At 51.8% G+C, this 19,681-nt stretch overlaps 4 protein-coding genes across 4 annotated transcripts; 3 read left to right on the top strand and 1 right to left on the bottom strand.

The window, feature by feature from the left end:
* Window positions 1–518: 518 nt before the first annotated feature.
* On the bottom strand, window positions 519–1,473 carry TGAM01_v211121 (hypothetical protein; the record flags this gene model as incomplete). The annotated part of the gene is made up of 2 exons (XM_024550995.1): window positions 519–1,408; window positions 1,464–1,473. 2 exons carry the CDS (start codon window positions 1,471–1,473, stop codon window positions 519–521), a joined length of 900 nt encoding a protein of 299 aa, XP_024404264.1.
* An 830-nt stretch (window positions 1,474–2,303) lies between these two features.
* TGAM01_v211120 (hypothetical protein) lies at window positions 2,304–8,237 on the top strand (the record flags this gene model as incomplete). Its single annotated transcript, XM_024550994.1, has 4 exons — window positions 2,304–3,653; window positions 3,738–3,868; window positions 4,890–7,836; window positions 7,881–8,237. 4 exons carry the CDS (start codon window positions 2,304–2,306, stop codon window positions 8,235–8,237), a joined length of 4,785 nt encoding a protein of 1,594 aa, XP_024404263.1.
* Window positions 8,238–12,748: 4,511 nt separating this feature from the next.
* Window positions 12,749–12,982, top strand: TGAM01_v211119 (hypothetical protein; the record flags this gene model as incomplete). Its single annotated transcript, XM_024550993.1, has 1 exon — window positions 12,749–12,982. One exon carries the CDS (start codon window positions 12,749–12,751, stop codon window positions 12,980–12,982), a length of 234 nt encoding a protein of 77 aa, XP_024404262.1.
* A 2,226-nt stretch (window positions 12,983–15,208) lies between these two features.
* On the top strand, window positions 15,209–19,338 carry TGAM01_v211118 (hypothetical protein; the record flags this gene model as incomplete). The annotated part of the gene is made up of 6 exons (XM_024550992.1): window positions 15,209–15,239; window positions 15,472–15,548; window positions 15,708–16,182; window positions 16,239–17,447; window positions 17,498–18,168; window positions 18,349–19,338. 6 exons carry the CDS (start codon window positions 15,209–15,211, stop codon window positions 19,336–19,338), a joined length of 3,453 nt encoding a protein of 1,150 aa, XP_024404261.1.
* Between the last annotated feature and the right edge of the window lie 343 nt (window positions 19,339–19,681).

The following is a 19,681-nucleotide window of genomic DNA, read 5'->3' as shown; positions in this document are numbered from 1 at the left end:
TTCTTAAAGACAAAGCTTATTATAGAACGTTATGGAGAAACTACGGCCTAAGCGTCTACTATAACTATAAAGTAATATATGAGTGGTGTAATTATTTACTATTACAGCCATGTCAGACTTAAGGGGAATTAAAGTAAAGTCGAAGTCCTGCAAAGGAGACCAGACCATAGCTCAGTGCCTACGTCCGGGAGGAAGTGTGCCACCATGCGGCACTTAGCGAAGTGTCCTTGTGTTCTTGGTTCACCACACTTGCAGACTAGTCTAGCATCGTGCCCGAATCTCTCGTGGTATTCCGTAAAATCCCCGTGCCCAGTCCTTTCGGCGAGTAGTCTGTGTAGGATCGGGCGCGGGAGGTACAGTTCGGGGGGTTATGGCTAGTGCCTCGTAGAGGCACTACCCGGTATAGTGGGTGTATTAATGTTTAAAACATAATAAAACTTTTATTTTCAACATTTTTAAGTTTAGCATAATAAATTTAAGTAATAAATATTATAATTTTACAAAGTGTATAATACTTACTACTCGCCTTCAGGGAAAACTACATCTCCAACAGCTAAATAATGAACATCTAACTCCCAAATTACTGTATCACCCCAAGTTCTAAACTCCCAATTGCAACTTTTAGTAGTAGCATCAGTAGTTAAAGTTAGTCTTGCATTAGCGGAGCCCGCTATATCCATCTTGCTAATTCCCATGAACATATTCGGTGGTTTAGTAAACTTCTCGTTAAAGTCGAAATGACCATTTACTGATTCTGACAGTTGGTTAAACTTATGTACTTCATAAGCCCCAAGCTGTGTATTACCTCCAGGCCAAGCAAGCCATTGTATGGTAGCTGAATTAAGAACAGGGCTCCCCCAGGTGTTGACATCAAGCATAAAGCCTGTTTTAGTAATATTCGAAACATTAATCTCTAAGCGATAACCGATGGACAGGCTTAAAGAAGTAAATGTCGCAAACACTTGAGGCTGAGTAAAAAACTCGGGTTTAAATGTAACATAGTAACCAGAAAGCCCACCCGCTGGAACAGATACAGTATCGGCCTGGAATGGCGAAACCGGGGGAATGGCCATCAGTATAGTAGATGCCGAGTACACTGTGGTGTCATCCCATCCAGCAATGGTAGACTTGACCTCTGTTGCTGAAATATCCGTATCGTTTATTGTGACGCCAAGCCTAAACGTATGGTCGTCCGCATTATTACCAACATCGAAATCGCTGAAGGTTGGGATGATTTGGGGCGGGCTACTGAAGGGTGTCGTAAATGTATTGGTAAATGACCATTGTTCTCCTGGATAAGCATCTTGCCAGTCTGATGTATTATTTGTAAAGAATTGGATAGGCGTGGGAGGTTTGGTGAGTTGCCTTTTGTTTTTGTCGGGCTCTGGCACAGCATCTAACTGTTCTCCTAATTAAACGGTTAGAATTATAAATATAAAGGACAGTCTGTGGTTGCTATTTACCTGATGCCATTTTGAGCTAAGATTTCCTAAATAAGCTAGAAACTGTGCCCTACTTTACGCTAAGTAAGCGTTGTATATTGTAAATGGTAGTGCAACCAGCCAAGCTTTATGTTGGACTTTGTCTGAAAGAAAAGGACTAGTTATATAGTCTCCGGTTACTCTGTAGTAGTGTTGCTGTTGTTATAAATTACTACGTGGTAAACTTAATGGCGCATTTTCTCCGGCTTTTGAGTTAGAGACCCACCGGTTTGGGTGTATATACAAAGCCTGTCACTATATACCTCCAAGTCGTGTTTTCTCTCAGCTGGCGACTAGCAGTGTGCCTATACCAAATTAAGTGCCAAAGAGGGTCGCTGTTAGACACATTGTGCCTGTGACTGGCTGATTGACTTTGAGTAGCCGCCAGTGAAACCCTACATTCTTCTGGTTTCAACCATTGCTTACCAATAATAAAAAAAAGATCCTGATATCCTAATCATGGGGCTTCTAAGCATATTTTCAGCTGCAATGCTACAGTACCAACGTTAGCAGATAAAATAACGGAAGTAACATTAACTACTCGATTCGGCACTTGACGATATAGCTGCAGCTTGGAGTGTTACATCGTCCGGTTTCTCAGCTTGCCTCTGGGCCTGCACAGCACGGCATATGCTACAAAGACCGAAGTGCAGGAGTGTCCGACATTAAATACCTCCTGGGCCTCTACAGTAATACTAGACATCAAAATTTGTCTTGTCCGCATATATATATTGAGATGAGGCAACATATCGTCAGTCGAAACAAGAACATTACGTCCCTATTCCGCTCTCCTCTATTGCAAACATAAAACACATTGGCATTATGTCTCTTTATGGAGGAAATCTTCTAAATCTAGAGGATAAAGTTATTGGAGCTATTGCTGTTTGTCTGCCGCCGTCTTTTGAGGTTGGAGCTCCCTTTACTGTACTGCTACTATCACCATTGCAAAGCCTTCATGGGACTCCTCGACTCGATTTGTTTATAGAGAGTGCTTCAGTGAAAGATGGAGAAACCACCATTTCTGCCGCCCATACAAGATATATATTCAAGCTCAGTATTTACCCGGACGATTTGGATATCTCCATCCAGACTGATCTTGGTGTCCTTGCGCCGTGCAAGCTAGCACGGCTAGCAATTTTCACCAGCACAACATACAATCACAGAGATACCCAAATCTATGCGCAGATGTCACAGTCGGAGGGTAGCTCGGAGATAATGATTACGGATGTGAGGGAATCCTCGATCGCTGCTGTAATAGTACCTTCGAATCCATCCAACATGGCAACATTTTACATGTTGGAGTTGCAACCAGCTGGACAACTCGACATACATGACTGCATAATGAAGGAGGATAGTGAAGGAGCCTTGAATTTCCGAATACACCACCAGGGGGATGAGTCTTTGACTATTCAAGGAAAATTTCGCAAAGCGTATGACGGCATCGATGTCTGTAAAACTCAGCATGACGACTCCACCTCATTTGAGCTCCGAAGGCTCATCAGGAACCCGGCACCTACGGCGTTGCGCGCTTCCGAGGATCCGTATACCACTATTGTGAACGACCTCGATGAAATCGTTCAGTGTACCCTCCAAGAAAGCGACGAAAATCCCTGGCCCGCGATCATAGAAGCCACATTCGGTCTCCAGATGGGCGCTGTCGGATTCCTTACGAGCATCGCTGTTGCTGGAGGCCCTTCAGGGGGTGTATCCGTCGTGCTCGCAGTAATCGGATTGGTTTTGGCTGCAAGAGGCTTCAAAAGTGCGATCAAGTCCTCTAGTTCCATAACAGCGTGTATATTTCCCGAAGGCGCCATTTCGCGCCAAACCAGCAGCACCAACGACTTGTTTGTGCTCCGGGTTTACGTCCATGATCAAGCAATTCTCCGAATTTCGTCATACCGTCTGAACAACTTGGGTGGCGGTACACAGTACTTATCGCAAATGCTCACCCCGTCGGTGGAAAACGAAATCTTCTACATCGATATCAAAGGCGGCCAGGGTATCAGCCTTTATAGAGCCATCAAGATTCCCAATCTTATACCTGACAATCTTTGGCCAGGTAGTAACGAGAGTGTTGAAGACATAAACGGCAAGTTGGTTGTATATGCAGTAGACAACTCTGGCAACACTTATTATGATGCGGAAGATTGTTGGAATAGCGAAGGTGCTGTAGTAAGTTTCAAATACTCAACAAACTCCTGTTTCCTTATGCAAGAGCCGGGGTCACAACCAGGATTCAACAACAAAATAATACAGGTACCAAATTCGAACCTGTCTATTGTCAAGTTAAGCGGCCTATCAGTCACGGAAACTCCTAAAAAAGGAAAATATCTCGACCGGGATCCCGATCCAATAAGGGTTATTGTGGAATACACCTCTTACTGGATGTATGTTGCACGGCCCTCTACAACTACACCCCCTGGGGAAAATTACAAAGATGTAACAGGATACACTGCTGTTGATGGAACATATGTGAGACCAGATCCTAATGCTGATCTTTATTTTATTATTCGCGACTGGATACCTTATCAAGCAATTGGCCCAGTGTAGTATAAACAATATATTTCAGAAAAAAAAAAAAAGGATGTCTTCTCTATACTTCTACCATCTTGGTTGATTGTGACATATCGTTCCAAGGTCCATTTAAGCACTGGTTGTTCAGTTGCAACAACACGCTGATTACTTGTAAACTGCCGATATGCATAAACCATGTAAAGTTGAACAACGCGACCTAAAACGACCATCTTTATTGGCTAGCTCTAACCCCAAAGTGGGGACCGTCAGCTTAGGTTTAAGCATGTCAGAATATAAACTGGGGTAAGGTTACTGTAAAGAAAAGGGGTTTACTCTCTATAAGTAGAGCAAGCAAGTCCGTAGTAAACGAACACTTATGTTGTTCTACTTTCTATACTCAAATATTTATCATGGAGCAGCTTACTAAGAATGAGTTTGTTGATTTTTATGAGCCATACAGCTTGTTACTTTGCTTGAAATGCCGCACTGCTCTCCCACCTTTACAAAGCTCTATTAAGTCTCATTTTCGAGGAAAGCATAAGCCAACAACAGCCGAGTTAAAAAGTATTACTGATTTTTATTTCTCAATCAATCCAAGGGTTACAATAAATGACCCGCAGTCGGTTGAGCTCCCCAGTGATTACAGTCTGCCCATTAGCTGCTTACAGAGCTTTCGAGGATACAGCTGTAATGCATGCCCGTATCGAACAATAAATAAGAAGAACGCTGCCACTCATCAGACTCGTAGCAAGCATAAGCTTGGCCCAGGTGAAAAAGGGTGGAAGGCTGTTACACTGCAAACATTTTCACGGGGTGGACGGTCCCGGTATTGGATCGTTGATATAAATAGCCAGCATGATGGTATAATTGGCGGCTGCTATATCATAAAATAAGCCCAGCTAACACAGAGACAGGCGATGGGAATGGCGCCGATGGCAGTAATGATATCACTGCGCTGGTGAAAATGGCCGAGGTTTGCGAGCTAGGCATGATAGAAGAAGAGAAGAAAAGACGGCAGCTTGTCGAGACGCCAGGCGGGGTGAATACGGATTCAAAATGGGTCAAGTTTATGAAACTGGCTCATCATCTGAAACGGAAGGACCGGAAAATGCTCTTTAAGGCAGCTGAATCGGCAGCCACGAAAGCAGTTGAAAAACGGTGGTATCAGCAAGAGGAAATCAGGGCAAATCGACGGCTCCGGCAACTTGGCGCCAGCTTTGACCGGGTTCTTACAAGATGTACAAAGCGGCTCGATAGAGTGCCGGACCAGACGCTGAAGTGGCTCAGCAGCATTGATGCAACGAAGGCATCGACTGAGCCGTTTAGCAGGAACCAAGAGGCTGCAACGACAGAGCGATACAGCTCATACTGGAGGCGATATCTCTGCTATTGCGTCAGGGTTAGGCCACTGGGGCGCTCTGAGGCTAAAGCTGAGCATGGGGTTTGGTTTACGGATCTGCAGTGGGACGGACTTGGAGAGGTTGTTCGACGGCTAGACGCTTTCGTAGCAATCGCTAAAGAAGACGACTCAGAAGAGGATGGCGGCGACGAGGAAACGCCAGAGAAGGACGCCCTCGATGAGGCCGTCTTTGAATACTGCATCAGATCGATCAAGCAACGGTTGGGCAAGAAACAGTATCGAAATCCGCTGTTGCACTTCATAGCAGTGCTTGGCATTGATCGCTCGGCCGAGTCGTGGATTCCGTCGCACTCGCACACTCGCTTTATGGCTGGCTTTCTCTACTGCGGACGAATTTTGATGCTGGAGCACTTCTTCAAGGGCAACACCGGCGGATCAGACGATTCAGGCGGATCGGACAACTCGGACGAAGAATCGGACTGCGAGGTTAGTTTCAGGGCTATAGATCGCTTCCACGAGGGACACCGCCAGTGGCTAGTAGACGGCTCGTACACGCCATTTGGGTCGATCATACAGTGGATGACTTATGGGAGAGGCTATCGAAAGCGCGAGGTCGGGCTGGCCCGACTGGCATGGGAGAGCGATGGCAAGACGCTAAGCTATCATGGGGACCGAATCAACATAGGCAAGTTTCAATATACAGCCCAGGCGGCCGTTACCGATACGGAAGCGCTGCTCAATAGTCTCATGTCTGGCCAGTGGGGTCAGATGAAGGAGACGATTCATCTGCGAGACATCGTTGACAGCTTGGTCTATGAAGGGCCGGGAAGGTCGTTTGTCAACAATCGAAAGAACGCGTGGCTCAAGCCAGGATGCGGTCAGATGATGAGAATCGTTGGCGAGACGCTCTGGAAGAGGGTGAAGGATGGGAACGGCAAGACGCGGCACGAGTGCAGGCGGCAAAAGGTGGAAGAGTTTCTCATACTTCTCAAGCAATTCAGGGGCAGCTTCATCAGGGCCGTGCACATCTGGAGCGGACAGCCGGGGCGAGGGCCGGAGATGACAACGATCAAGCACTGCGATACGGAGGAGCTGCCGAAGAACGTGTTTGTGTTTGACGGGCAGGTCATGATTATCACGGACCGCGACAAGAGCAAGAGACTAACAGGCCGCGGCCGCATGGTGGCGCGGTTCTTGCCGGAGCACTTGAGCCGAGTCATGGTGGCATACATTGCATGGCTGCTGCCGTTCGAGAAGGTGCTGCATAAGCTATCCGGCATACGGGGGCCGGATGAGGCGCTGGAGCCGTGGATCTGGAAGACGGCCGCGTACGGGCTCTGGGATACGGAGCGACTAAGCAAGGACTTATGTTTGCTGACGGGGTCACATCTCGGAGTGGAGCTCGGGGTGTCGAACTACCGGCACGTGGCTATCGAGTTTGGGCGTCGGATCAAGGGTCTGGTGATCCGGCAGCTTGAGCTTGATGGCATCGAGGCGGGAGACAGCGACGGTGATGGTCATCATGACGAATTGACGGGGGAATCGCGAAAGCAGCAGCGGGTCGAATACGTCTGGGATCTGCAGGCAACACACGGCAGTCTCGTGGCTCGCAACCACTACGCGATCAACATGCTGTACCCGAACCAGCTGCAGCCGGAGATGATTTCGAACTTTCAAGAGATCAGCAGGCTGTGGCATGGATTTCTCGAGCGCAGGGACGGAGAGTTCGGGCAGAAGCGAGTACTGGATGAAGACGAAGGGCTACAGCAAGCGGCGAAACGGAGGCGGGTGCAGCCACTACAGGGTAGCAGCGGCGTTCTACAAGAAGCTCTCGGGCAACTGGGACAGATACAACAGACATTGCAGGCGCTGCTGCACGAGGTAGATGGTAGTCTGCGGCAGGGCCGTCGACGAAAAATAGCTCCGGCCAGAGCGGTTGACGAGGTTGACGAGGCTGACGAGGTTGACGAGGTTGACGACGGTGAGGAGGGCGATGATGCAGTCAGCGATGAAAGGACTGAGAGCGGGCTAAAGAAGATGCTTGGCGAGGGCGCGGGATGGAAATCTCAGGAACAGCGCGAGGGTATGCGTCGGATTATAAGGATGCGGAACAACGGCATACGGAGCAAGATGCTGATTATAGTGCTCCCGACAGGTGGCGGCAAAAGCATACTTTTCTATCTGCCGTCTCTCATCAACGGCGAGAAAGGACCGGGCGGAAAGATAAACGTTGTTGTCGTCCCGTTCATCGCGCTGGCGGACGACTTGGTTGCGCGAGGTCGCGAGTTTGGGGTTGACTGCATGCAATGGCGCAGCGACATGGAGGAGGTGCGCGATGAACGGCAGAGGGACGCGAGTCTCGTGGTAGTCAGCGCAGACATTGCCGTTTGCGATGGCTTTACATCATATCTGGATAGCATTCGGGGCAGGGGCTTGCTGGGAACAATCTTCTTGGACGAGTGTCACACAATCATCATGGATGTAAGCTACCGGGAGCGGCTGGGATCTCTGGTCGGTCTGCACAGATATGGCTGTCCGATGGTGATGCTGACGGCGACGTTGCCGGTGTCGATGGAGGGCTGGTTCCGGGAGCGGATGCTGGCGAAGGAAGCCGATATCATTCGGGGTCTGACGGCAAGGGTGAACATCCGGTACAGGGTAAGAAGAGTGAAGGCAGAGAGCCGGAGCAGCGTCGAAGACGGGGTTATGGACGAAATCGAGCGGATGGGGATGGGGATGGTGGGTGGGCAGAAAGGGGTCGTATACTGCCGGTCAATCAAGGAGTGCGAGAGGCTGGCGGCACGAGCCGGGTGCGGGCACTATCACGGGCGGATGACAAGCGCCGACAAGGCGGCAGCACTTCAGGCATGGTGCGAGGGTAGAGAAGGGGGGCAGCGCTGGATTGCGGCGACGACAGGGCTCGGAACGGGGGTTGACATAAAAGAGGTTGTCGCAATCGTTCATATGCGGCAGCCGTATGGAATGGTAGACTTTGGGCAGCAAACGGGGCGAGGGGGGCGGCAAAGAGGCGAGGTGGTAGATTCGGTGATTGTGACGGACGGGGCAGCGGTGTGGTACAACGAGTTTGGCAGCGACGTGGATCACGAGAACCGGAAGGCTATGGAGAAGTTTCTGCAGACAACGGACTGCCGTCGAATGGAGCTGGGTGAATTTCTGGACGGGAAAGGGCAACGATGCGGCGAGATGGGTGCTCTGGAGTGCGACTGTTGCGAGGAGAGGGCTAGGCAGAGTAAGGAGGCGCGGGTGGACGAAGGAGAAGGGGAAAGCGAGGAAAGCACGGGGAGTGAAACGAGAGATAGTAGCAGCGAAGGTGAAGGCGAGGGTGAAGGTGACAATGAGAGGGAGGTTATGGCAAAGGGGATGGTCAGGGGTCGACTGCAAGAGCACAAGCAGGAAGAGAGCCGGCGGTTGACGGTGCTATACGGATGGCTGGATCACATGGCGGCAGTGGGCTGCTGTGTATGCTATGTAAGATGGCATCTTGGAGGGGGGAAGGAGGTGTTGAGGGCAAAGTATATGCATAAACGAGATGTATGTACGGTGATCAGTGTCAGGGAATTTGGCGACTGGAGGGCTAGGGTGAAGTTTGCAGACTTTATATGCTGCTGGGAGTGTGGATTGCCGCACAGGTGGTGCGAGGCAAGAAGGGGAAAGGACGGGAAGTGCTGCTACGGCAATAAGATACTTCCGGTGATGATGATGGCTCGGGTAAGCGGGAGGGTGCAAAGGCTGGTGTTGGAGAAGTTTGGGGTGGACGGGAAGGGTGATGGTTATCAGCAATGGATTGGGCGATCAAGGTATATGTACGGGATGCAAATGATAAACGGCATGGCAGTATGGGATGAAATTATTCAGGAGTGTATAAAAAAAAGCAAGGAATAAAGGCAGGGTTAGAAAAGGGGTTTATTTACAAAAAAATAAAAGTTGGCAAATATATATATATTGATTTATTAATATAAGGAAAATATATATAAGGTTAAGGGAAATATAATATTAAAAAAAAAAAAAAAAGAATAATTTTAGCTAAAAGGGTATAGGGTAGTAGAAAAGGGTTATATAAGAGGTATTGTAAAGTAAGAGATAAAGGGGCATTTCACTAGAGGCATTGTGAGATTAGGTAAATTTTGGCAAGAGGTTTAGTGAATAAGGTGTTGGTTTAAAGTAAAGCAAGTAGGGTAAAAAGAAAAGGTAAAAGTAAATAAAGTAGTAGCTAATAAATAGCAGCTAGCTTATAGTTAAGTTTTAAGGTAGAATATAGCAAAGGCTAAGGGTTAGGGTTATAAAAGATTATAGAAGAAAAGAGTGGCTAGTTAAGAGCGAAAGTGCTTATAATTGGTATAGGGTTAGGGCTGAAGAAGAAGGTCTTGGCTATAGTAAAATAAGTAGAAAAAAATATAAATGCTAACTGTTGAAAACTAAAATAACTTTTATTTAAAAAAAGTTGAGTAAAAGATAAGAATTTACTACTTTAAAGTATAAAAAAAAGAAAAGGGAAAAAAAAAAAAAAAAGAAATAATTTTATAAAATAAAAGTTAAAAAATATAAAGTAAGGTAAGTAAGAAAATAAGTTAAAGTAAAAAAAACTTAATAAGGTTTTTAACTTAAGGTAAGACTTAATAACTTTAAATAGTTTTAAAAAAAATAAAGGAAAAAAAAAAAAAAAAAGACATCGCCCGTGGTAAGGCTAAGAGAAAAAGACGTCGCCCTATCCGGCTATACAGCATCGAGCCGTGCGTACGGCTCGATGAAATACCGGGGGGGTTGTGGCCCGTGCACCGGAAAGGCAGGGGGGCACGGCTCGATGTCGTACGGCTCGATGAACAACTGGGTTATCTATCTATCCATCCAGGGGGGGACTTAGTGCCGTGGGGGCCCGGCTTGCCTAACCTAGAAACGGGGGAACTCGGTCATGATTGAGTGGAAGAAGATGTATGCCGTACGATTATTAGCCCCTAAACTATACCACCTATACCACTTACACTACCTATAGCACTGCACTATAATAACAATAACACCACACACTCTCTTACCCTTTCTCCTGTGCGGGTGAGCGTCTAGGCCGGCTAAGTGGGAAGGGAAAGAAAGAGATAAAGATAGAGGTGAATGATGGGTGAGGCGAAGGGAAGATAAAGATGAAAGAGAATAATAGGTGAGGCGAAAGGGAATTGGGTGAAGGGCTGGCTCCTGTACGGGCGAGTGTCTAGGCGAGGTGGGAAAGAGGATGAAAGAGAATACTGGAGCGAAGGTGAGAAAGCTGGGCGGAGTGTCCAGGCCGGCTCCCGTACGGGCGAGGGTCTGGGCCTGGCGAAAAGAAGATGAAAGAGAATGACGGATATAGCAAAGGGAGCTGGGCGAAAGGGGGCTGGGTGGAAGGCTAGCTCCCGTACGGGCGAGTGTTCAGGGCGAGGTGGGAAAGAAGATGAAGAAAGAAAGGGAATGGTGGATGAGGCGGAAGGGAATTGGGCGGAAGGGCTGGCTCCCGTACGGGCGAGTGTTCAGGCGAGGTGGAAAAGAAGATGAAGAAAGAAAGAGAATAATGGATATGGTAAAGGGAACTGAGCGAAAGGGAACTGAGTGGAGGGCTGGCTCCCGTACGGGCGAGTGTCCAGGCCGGCCAAAGTGACGGGAAAGAAGATGGAAGCGAATGATGAATGATGGATGAGGCGAAGGGGAATTGGGGGACAGGCTGAAGGCTGGCTCCCGTACGGGCGAGTGTCTAGGCCGGCTAAGTGATAGGAAAGAGGATGGAAGCGAATTGACGGAGCAGAGGGGAAGAAAGCTGGGCGAGTGTCTAGGCCTGGCGAAAAGAAGATGGATGAAAGGGAATGATGGACGAGGCGAAAGGGAACTGAGCGGAAGGCTGGCTCCCCGTACGGGCGAGTGTTTGGGGCTGGCGAGTGCGTGTCCTGGGAAGAAAGCTGGGAGGACAGGAAGGAAGATAATGCTGGCTCCCGTACGGCGTGGGTGTTCAGAGCTGGCGAGTGCGTGTCCTGAGAAACAGCTGGCCTCCGTACGGGCAAGTGTTCCTACGCGGGCGAGTGTGTGTTCTAGCAGCCTGGGAGTGAGAAGCTAGGCGAGAGAAAGAAAGATAGCTCCCGTACGGGCGAGTGTTCCCGGCTATAGGTGGTAAAGGTAGAAGAAAAGACTGGCTGGGGTGGAAGTGGGAGGGAAAGTGGAAGGGAGGAAAAAAGCTGGCGCCCGTACGGGCAAGTGTTCCTAGCTGTGGGCGGTAAAGGTGAGAGGGAAGGGGAAAGGATAAGGACGAGGCTGGCTCCCGTACGAGACGAGTGTTCAACGCTGGCAACTGTATTATCCTAGGAAAGGCCCCCAGCCTAGCCTAAAGGGCTTCTCCCCTCGCTCCCCTCGCTCCTTTTTCATCCTAGCATCAGAGGCTACGTTCGTGTAATTAGCTCCCTCTTGGGGGATGGTAGACACGCCACTTGAGCTGTATGCTTTGATGAGAAAGCCAGAAGGGAGGAAAGGGCAGGCTGGGCGCCTGTACGGGGCGAGTGTGTCAAATGTCTTCGCCAGCCGGGAAGGGCAAAGAGGCTGTGGGAGAATGAGGCCGGATTCTGTACGGACGGGGCGAGTGTGTTGAATGTCTTCGCAAGCTCGGAGGGACATAGAAGCTGGGAGGAAGAAGCTGGACTCCGTATGGGGCAAGTGTTTGATGTGTTCGCAAGCTGGTAAGGATAAAGAGGCTGCGGCAGAATGAAGCCGGGCTCTGTACGCAACAGGGTAAGTGTTCAGTGTGTTTAAGTGTTTGATGCATGAAGCTGGACTCCGTACGCAACGGGCGAGTGTTCAATGTGTTCAAGTGTTTGATGTGTTTGAGTGTTTAATGTATTCGAGTGTTCGATGTGTTCGCAAGCTGAAAAGGACAAAGAGGCTGTGGGAGAATGAAGCTGGACTCCGTACGCAACGGGCGAGTGTTCAAAGTGACCGAGTGTTCGATGTGTTCGCAAGCTGGGAAGGACAAAGAGGCTGCGGGAGGAAGAAGCTGGACTCCGTACGGGGCGAGGGTTTGAAGTTTTCGTTTTCGCAAGCTGGCAGGATAAAGGGGCTGGAAGAAAGCAGCCGGATCTCGTACGGGGGTAAGTGTTCAGGCTGGTGAGTGTCTGGACAGGAGCCAAAAGAGTAGCAGCTGAAAAAGAGAGAAAGAAAAGGAAGAAGAAAGGGGGAAAAAAAGAAAAAGAGAAAGGAATAAAGAAGAAAAGGGAAAAAGACTGCTGTACGACAGCAGCATACGCCGCCGCTGAACCGCTTCGTACAAAGGGCCAAAGCTTCTGCCTCAGCGGTGAATCAGCGCGAGGAGGAAGAGAGGTGAAGCTGAGCGGTGTGTTCACCCCGAGTTGCGTGTGAATCACAGCGCATGCTCGCTCTGCATTTTCGCAGAGCTGTTCACTCTCGCTCGCTCTGCATTTCGCAGAGCTGTTCACTCTCCTGCCAGCTGATGCGCCAGTCGTACGGCAGAGATAAAATGGCTGCATCTCTCTGCCTCGCTCTTTCTCTTTTCACTCCCTCCTTCCAATCCAACATCACCAACCGCACACACACACACATTTGCCGTCACCAACAGGCAGCTTCGTACTACTTTCCGACATAGCACAGCACAGATCACACAGCGCCATCGCCTCTTTTTGCCTTCGCCATCACCATCACCAACCAACCAGAGACTGCAGCCTTTGCACTCGTACGACGACCAACAACCGCAATGGCCAGGTATTTACTTCCCCCACTCCCCCGCTCCATCACTCCATCACTCGCTTGCTTTTCGCCCAGCCTTATCTCGTACGAAAGCCAGCTGCTGACCTTGCTTCTCTTCCTCTGTTTCTAGCCAGGATGAAACCCAGCTCGTGGCTTTCCGCCAGCAGCCATCGAATCCCAACGGCGTAAGTTCCCAGCCCTTTCTTGCCCTCTGTCTAGGCGCCCTGGTGTGATGTCTCCTGTACGAAAGCTGACCTTGCTTCCTCTTCTCTAGCCACCACCGCCCACAAGTTGTGAACAGCTCCTCGTCCGGTGATGCACGCCTCTTCGACTTCAACGTTGCCGGGCAGCAGCTGCGGCCGTACATCAAGAACGCTCTACAAGATGCCGTCCTCCGACTCCCTGGCCGCGTTGTGACCTTCCTGCGCGGCCGCGTACGACCAGACCAGATCATGGGCATGCGCGACTCGTACGTCAACGCCTTTCTCATCCAGAGTCGAGGGACTGCCACCGACCCTCCGTGCGGTGCTTGCCAAGACAAGATGATACTGGATCCCAATGGCTACGCCAACCCTTTCCCTACTTGCGTACGACTCCCTGGCCACTTTGGCGGTAGCTGTGGGAATTGCAAGTGGCGGGACCATGCTGCGCGCTGCTCCAGAGGCGATAACCCGGGCAGTTCCACACGACCACGACGAGGGCGTTCGAGCCAGCGCGCACGACGAGGCCGAAGCCGTACGAGCCAGGCCCGCGGCCAGCGCCAGGTAACTTCGGGATCTGCAGAAGACCCAATTGACTTGGACGACATGAGTACGACCTCGAGGTCGACGGCAGTGGCCAGTTTGTGTACGAGGGGCTGTCAGAGGAGTCAGAGGAGGATGAAGGAAGTAGTGGCAATCCCATTCGGCTGCTGGGGAACTAGCCATCCATTGTACGAATTGAAGGAATGAATAAATGAATGTATAGTTGAGGCGCTAGGGAAAAGGGAATGGAAACGGAAGATTGGGTCACTGAATTAATGAATTGAGTTGGACGAGGGGACAATTGGCTTGGGAATAGATACTAGACATAGACAGGGAATACGGCGGGATGGCTTTACGGCGTTTTGTGATGCCCCGCAGTGGCTTTTGATAGAGCGGAAAATATACCCGGTATCGTACGCATACTACAGTGTGTGATGCTTCATCCTGTTGGTGTGACTGTAATGTGATATGATGGGCGAGGAACTCCCTTGTCCTGTACGAGTGCGGACTGAGTGGCGCGGTATAGCCTGGGAACTCATCAGTCTCATACGACCAAGCGCCAGGATTCCAGTATGTGAGCAAGCACGTAAGTAGTACTAGGGTAGTAAGTAAGTAGGGAGCGAGTGGGGAGCAAGTGGAAGGGATATGCAGCGTGAACTCAGTTATATCTTGCTCGTTTCGTACGAGTACTGTGGCAAAGCGTTGCCCATGTATCGGAAAGGGAAGAGATAAAAGGCGTGATTGGGACAGGGACGCCTATATGTCGTACGGCAGCGCCAGTATTCCAGCCTGGAACGGGAGAGGGTAAGTGGGTAAAGGTAGTAGTAGTACTTGGGAAAGAAAGTAAGAGAGAAGACCACGTACGAAAGGAAAAAAAGTGAGGGAAAGAAGAAAGGAAAGGAAAGGAAGAGGGAGAGAAAAGAAGAGCTTTGGGAGAAGATACTAGTAGTACTACTAGTAGATGGAGGATACTCCCACTGCTTCCGTACGAGGCACTACTGCCAGCCCCTTATGTGCAGATGGTGTAAGGATCACATCTCTTTCCTCCAGAGATGGAGACTGGAATAGACTGGCTTCGTACGGCATAGGGTAAACCGGGGCAGCAGGAACTGCCACGCCCAGCCTTGGTGTGCTGCGGTGCGGATGAATGCCTGTGGAGCTCGCATCTCTTCCCAAGACCTCTCCTTCGTACGATCTGGCTAGACTGGGCCAAAGCTGGCGCGCGCGCCTGAACTTGGTGTATAGGCAATACAATAATCAGGCTGCTCCTAGAGACTGGGAGAGACCGGCCTCGTACGGCATAGGTGCCCTGGGTGTAAACTGGGACAGTGGAAGCCATTCGCCATGTCCAATCTTCAGTTTGCGGACACCTGTGTGCCAACATGGCCGCCAGTGTCTCCAAAATCCTCTCCCGTACGACGTCACATCACATCACGGGGGTACAGGGGGGATCTAGGCCAATCGCCTTTACAGGCTCGTACGCGCTCTCTACTATTGGATAAACTCGGGGCTGCCCTGACTGCTTATCTCGCACGTGGCCAGGGCCCTGTGTCACCGCCATCCATGAGTATATAGACAGGTATCCGTACGGCACCCTATTCCCCCTCCCCCCTCCTCTCTTCTTCCCTTGCTGGCAGATATATAGGAGGGGAAGGGAACCGCCAGAACATCACGCTTGAGGAGCAGGCGGGATCGGACGAGGCAGCTTCAGTCAGTCAGTCAGTCAGTCAGTCAGTCAGCTGCGTCTATTATAAAGAGCCATGACATAGACGTACGAAGAAGTCCAGGTTCCACGCCCGAGCCCTAGGCGAAACTTGACGAGGCAGCTTCCATCAGTCGGCTGCGTTTATTACGAAAAGCGACGTATGAAGTCATCCAAAGCCCCCCGCGCTCGAAGAACAGGCGAGATTTGACCCGAAGGCATCCGACGCTACTCCAGCTACTGCGGGAAGAATGCGGACCATACGAAGTCCAAGTCCCGCGCACGATTACAATACCAAACAGTCCCCCGTACGAAACAACTCCGGGGCCATGGATCCTTTTACCCATCTCCCAGTGTTTCAGCTTGTGGTGTGCAAGGAGTGCAAGTACGCCTGTCTCTCCCAGCATGTCCCGAGGCACCTCCGTACGATACACCAGCAGCTCACCCACTGGCGGCGCCAGGAGATTGCAGCTCTCGTACAGCAGATCCCGGATATCCTGGCGGCCGCGGCCGACCTAGACCGGCTCTACCGTCCAACAGAGGCGATCCCAGCAATCCCAAGTCTCGGGGAGCCCTGCTCTACTGGAATCGCCTGCCGCGAAGATGGCTGTGTCTTTGTGTGCACGCACAGGGCCACGATACTTAGGCACTATCGTATGAAGCACTCGTGGAAGAACCCGTGGGTGAAGGGGGGTGATGTTCGCCATCAGGCGCAGTCTCACAGCCAGCCGTGGCGTACGAACGTCCGCTGCCAGCGACTGTTCAAAGGCGGCAGCGGCAGCTTCTGGTTCGAGGTCCTGGCCTCCCCATCCTCCGCATCCTCCACATCCTCCACATCCGTCGTATCCCCACATCCGTCGTATCGTACGACAACCGGCCAGTGCTGCCCCAAGCAGACATGCCAGTCCCATCCGAGGATCTCCTCTTCCTGAAGCAGTATAACTCCCAAGCCGCCCTGTTCAAGGCTCGTACGGCAAAGACCATCACCGAGGGCTCGAGCTACGAGCCAAACCCGTGGCTTGAGCGGACTGGCTGGGTTGCTCACCTCCGGGGTCTCGACCACCAGAAGCTCCAGTCGGCCGTCAGCCTCGAGCCCGGGGATGGTTGGTACAGGGCTGATCATCGTACGATGCTGGAGGAGGTCTGGGCGAGCCTCAGCCGCATCATCCAGGCGGCGCATCGTACGGCCACGTCCGAGGTGGCCGGCATCTCCACCCTGTTTGAGCTGCGCCGGCGGGACCATGTTCACAAGGCCAGGGTTCCCTTTTCCAGCCGGCTTGAGCCACAGACGAAGGCGCGGTATCTGAATGTCTGGAAGCGCATTGTCGGCTACCTCTTTCGTACGCAGACGTGGTACGAGGATGACTGTGGCGCCTATGAACTATCGCCGCCTCAGGAGGAAGCGTACAATGACTTGGAGGAGTTTCTGGAGGAGACTCTGCAGGCGTACGAGCCGCCGCTTGCGAAAGCCACTCTAGAGGTAATCGACCATAAGTGCCTGCGCCTCTTCATCTCCCTGCTGGACCATGAACTCCCCAACTCGCCGTACGAGAGCGTGGTCTTAAGCGCCCTTAGCGTGATGGGCCTCAGGGCAGTGGGCGATGCTGTTCCCTGGCGCCGGCCGCATGAGTATACCGGGATCCTCTCGGCCGCCATTAACATCAGTCGGCTCCTGGCTCTGCAGCAGTCGTACGAGGAATGCCGGCAGGTCCTGGACGCGGGGACGCCAGAGGAGAGGGAGATCGCGCCAGGCCCCTTCGATTCCGTACGATCAAAGGTCTTGCGCTACCTGACTGTTACCTCGGCCACCACGAAGCCCTCGCCGATCGACTGGATCTTCGAGGTCAGGGAGTACGGCATGGCCATTAGTAAAACAACGTCCCTGGTGGCCGATGTACAGTGGAATGGCGAGCAGGTGCGTTTTGGCAAGACTGGTTTTACTGTAACCCAGCTGGTTGATCTCGTGCAGTCCCTCACCCTGGAGCTACACCGTACGATGCGCCAGCTTCTTCTGGTCGACGGGGGAGAGGAGAATGGTGGTGCAGGAGGAGGGAAGGCAAGGGGGAGGAAGAGGAGAGACAGGGCGCTGGGGAGGCAGTCGAGGCTGTACGAAACCCAGCCCCGATCCCAATCCCAATCCCAATCCCAACGCCTGATCTATCGGCTCTAGAGGACCATGCTGGGAATGCCAGCATGGACTATACGTTCCTGACAGACTCGCGGAATAAGGGCCTACTCGATGGCCAGTCGGGCTGGGTTCTCAGCCGCATCCTGAAGGACCCCGAGCTTCGTACGGAATGGCTGCATGGCACTGACCTCCGGCCCCAGGCCGTGAACCGGTATGGCAAGCTGGTAGAGCAGTTCCGTACGAAGCTCCTCCTGCTAATGCATCTAACCGGTGGGCAGCCAGCCCGGTCCACTGAGATCCTCAGTATCCGCTACTGCAACACTTCGTACGGGGGGCCGATGAATGTTTTCCTCTGGAAAGGGCTCGTCTGCTTTGCCACATCCTACCACAAGGGCTACCGGTCCAAGCAGAGGCTGAAGATTGTTCATCGATATCTCCCCGACGAGGTAGGCGTCGAGCTCGTACGGTACCTCTGGCTGGTCCTCCCTTTCTGGCAGAACACTCTGGCAATAGTAGATAGGGGCGAGGGCGGAGGTAAAAGCGGAAGTGGGAGCGGGAGTGATGATGGCCTGAGCCTGAGTAGTAGTAGTAGTGGTACTAGTACTAGTACTGCTACTAGTAGTGGCTCGGCCGAGCGAAGCGCATATCTCTTCAGCCGCAGGATCGTACGGAGCAGAGATGAAGTGCGGCAGGGCGGGCCCGAGGAGCTCTGGACCGGTGACAAGATGGGGAGGCTGTTTGGGGATGCGAGCGTACGACTCATGGGGGCAAAGATCAACGTGCACGACTACCGGCATATAGTTATTGCCATTGGGCGGAAGTACCTCCACGGCATCTTCAAGGACTCGTACGACAGCAGGGACCCGGCTGCCGGCCGCGATGGTAATAACGATGATGACGATGACTCGGACGACGATGGCCTTGCTGCCGTAATGGCCCACCAGGCGGCCCATAGTGTCCTAACCGACGGCATTACCTACGGCCGTACGAGCCAGCAGTTTGGGCTTGGCACGGCACTGCAGCAGGAGCAGTTCTGGCAGGCCAGCGTACGATGGCACCGCTTCCTCGCGTTCAAGAGCAGCCAGCCCGGCAGCTCGATGGCGCAAAGGCAGCAGTTGAGTCAGGGGGCGTTGCCGTACGAGACGGTGCGCCAGTCCCTCCGGGTCCTGCGACTCCAGCACCTCGGCCGCGTCAACCTCGAGGCCAGCCTACAGCAGATGCTTCGCAAAGACTCGGCCAGCTTCCGCGGGCAGCAGGAGGCCGTGCTCCAGGCGGTCGTACGAGGGCGAACACCGATCCTCCAGATCGCCGGGACGGGCGAGGGCAAGAGCCTTTCGTTCCTACTACCGGCCTACTGCGCGTACGATGGCGTCACGGTCGTGGTTGTGCCGCTGCTGGCGCTGCAGGGTGACCTGAAGAGGCGGTGCGATGAGCTCCAGATCGACTCGCACATCTGGTCGCACAGCCGGGCCAAGACGTCCAAGATTGTGTTTGTCACTCCCGAGTCTATGGCAGCCGAGGACTTCCACAGCTTCGTCACCGGCCTCATCGTACGGCAGCAGCTTGACCGTATCGTCGTCGATGAGTGCCACATGGTCCTGGGCGCCTCCTTTCGCTTCCGGCGCGAGTTCCTGTCCTCTAATCCACCAGTCGTTGGAGTACAACAACCCATTGCTTACTAGGAAAGTGCTGATACGCATGGATCGTGTAAGACTTGAACAACCCCGACCTGAAACAACCGTTTTGATTGGTTAACTCTAACCCCAAAGTGGAGACCGTCAGCTTAGGGTAAAGCTAGCGGGAATTGTCATAACCTCATTCATAACCTCATTATTGCTAGAGGCATTCATTCCACTGGAGCTCTTGTGATATATATTTCGCTAGACCTTTAGTGAAATGAGTGCCGCTTTAACCTCTTGGTGCGAGTGCATAGTTCCCAGGCGAGTAAAAATGGTAGCTTTAGGAATTTTGTCGAAAGCTGTTGGGTGGGTTGGCGACCATATAGCGACGTTTGTCTCGGCATGA

This window comes from Trichoderma gamsii, assembly GCF_001481775.2.
Source record: "Trichoderma gamsii strain T6085 chromosome Unknown Scaffold_96.2, whole genome shotgun sequence".
Taxonomy (NCBI): Eukaryota; Fungi; Ascomycota; class Sordariomycetes; order Hypocreales; family Hypocreaceae; genus Trichoderma; species Trichoderma gamsii.
The sequence above is the reverse complement of the archived record's forward strand: the minus strand, read 5'-3'. Positions and strand labels throughout refer to the sequence as shown.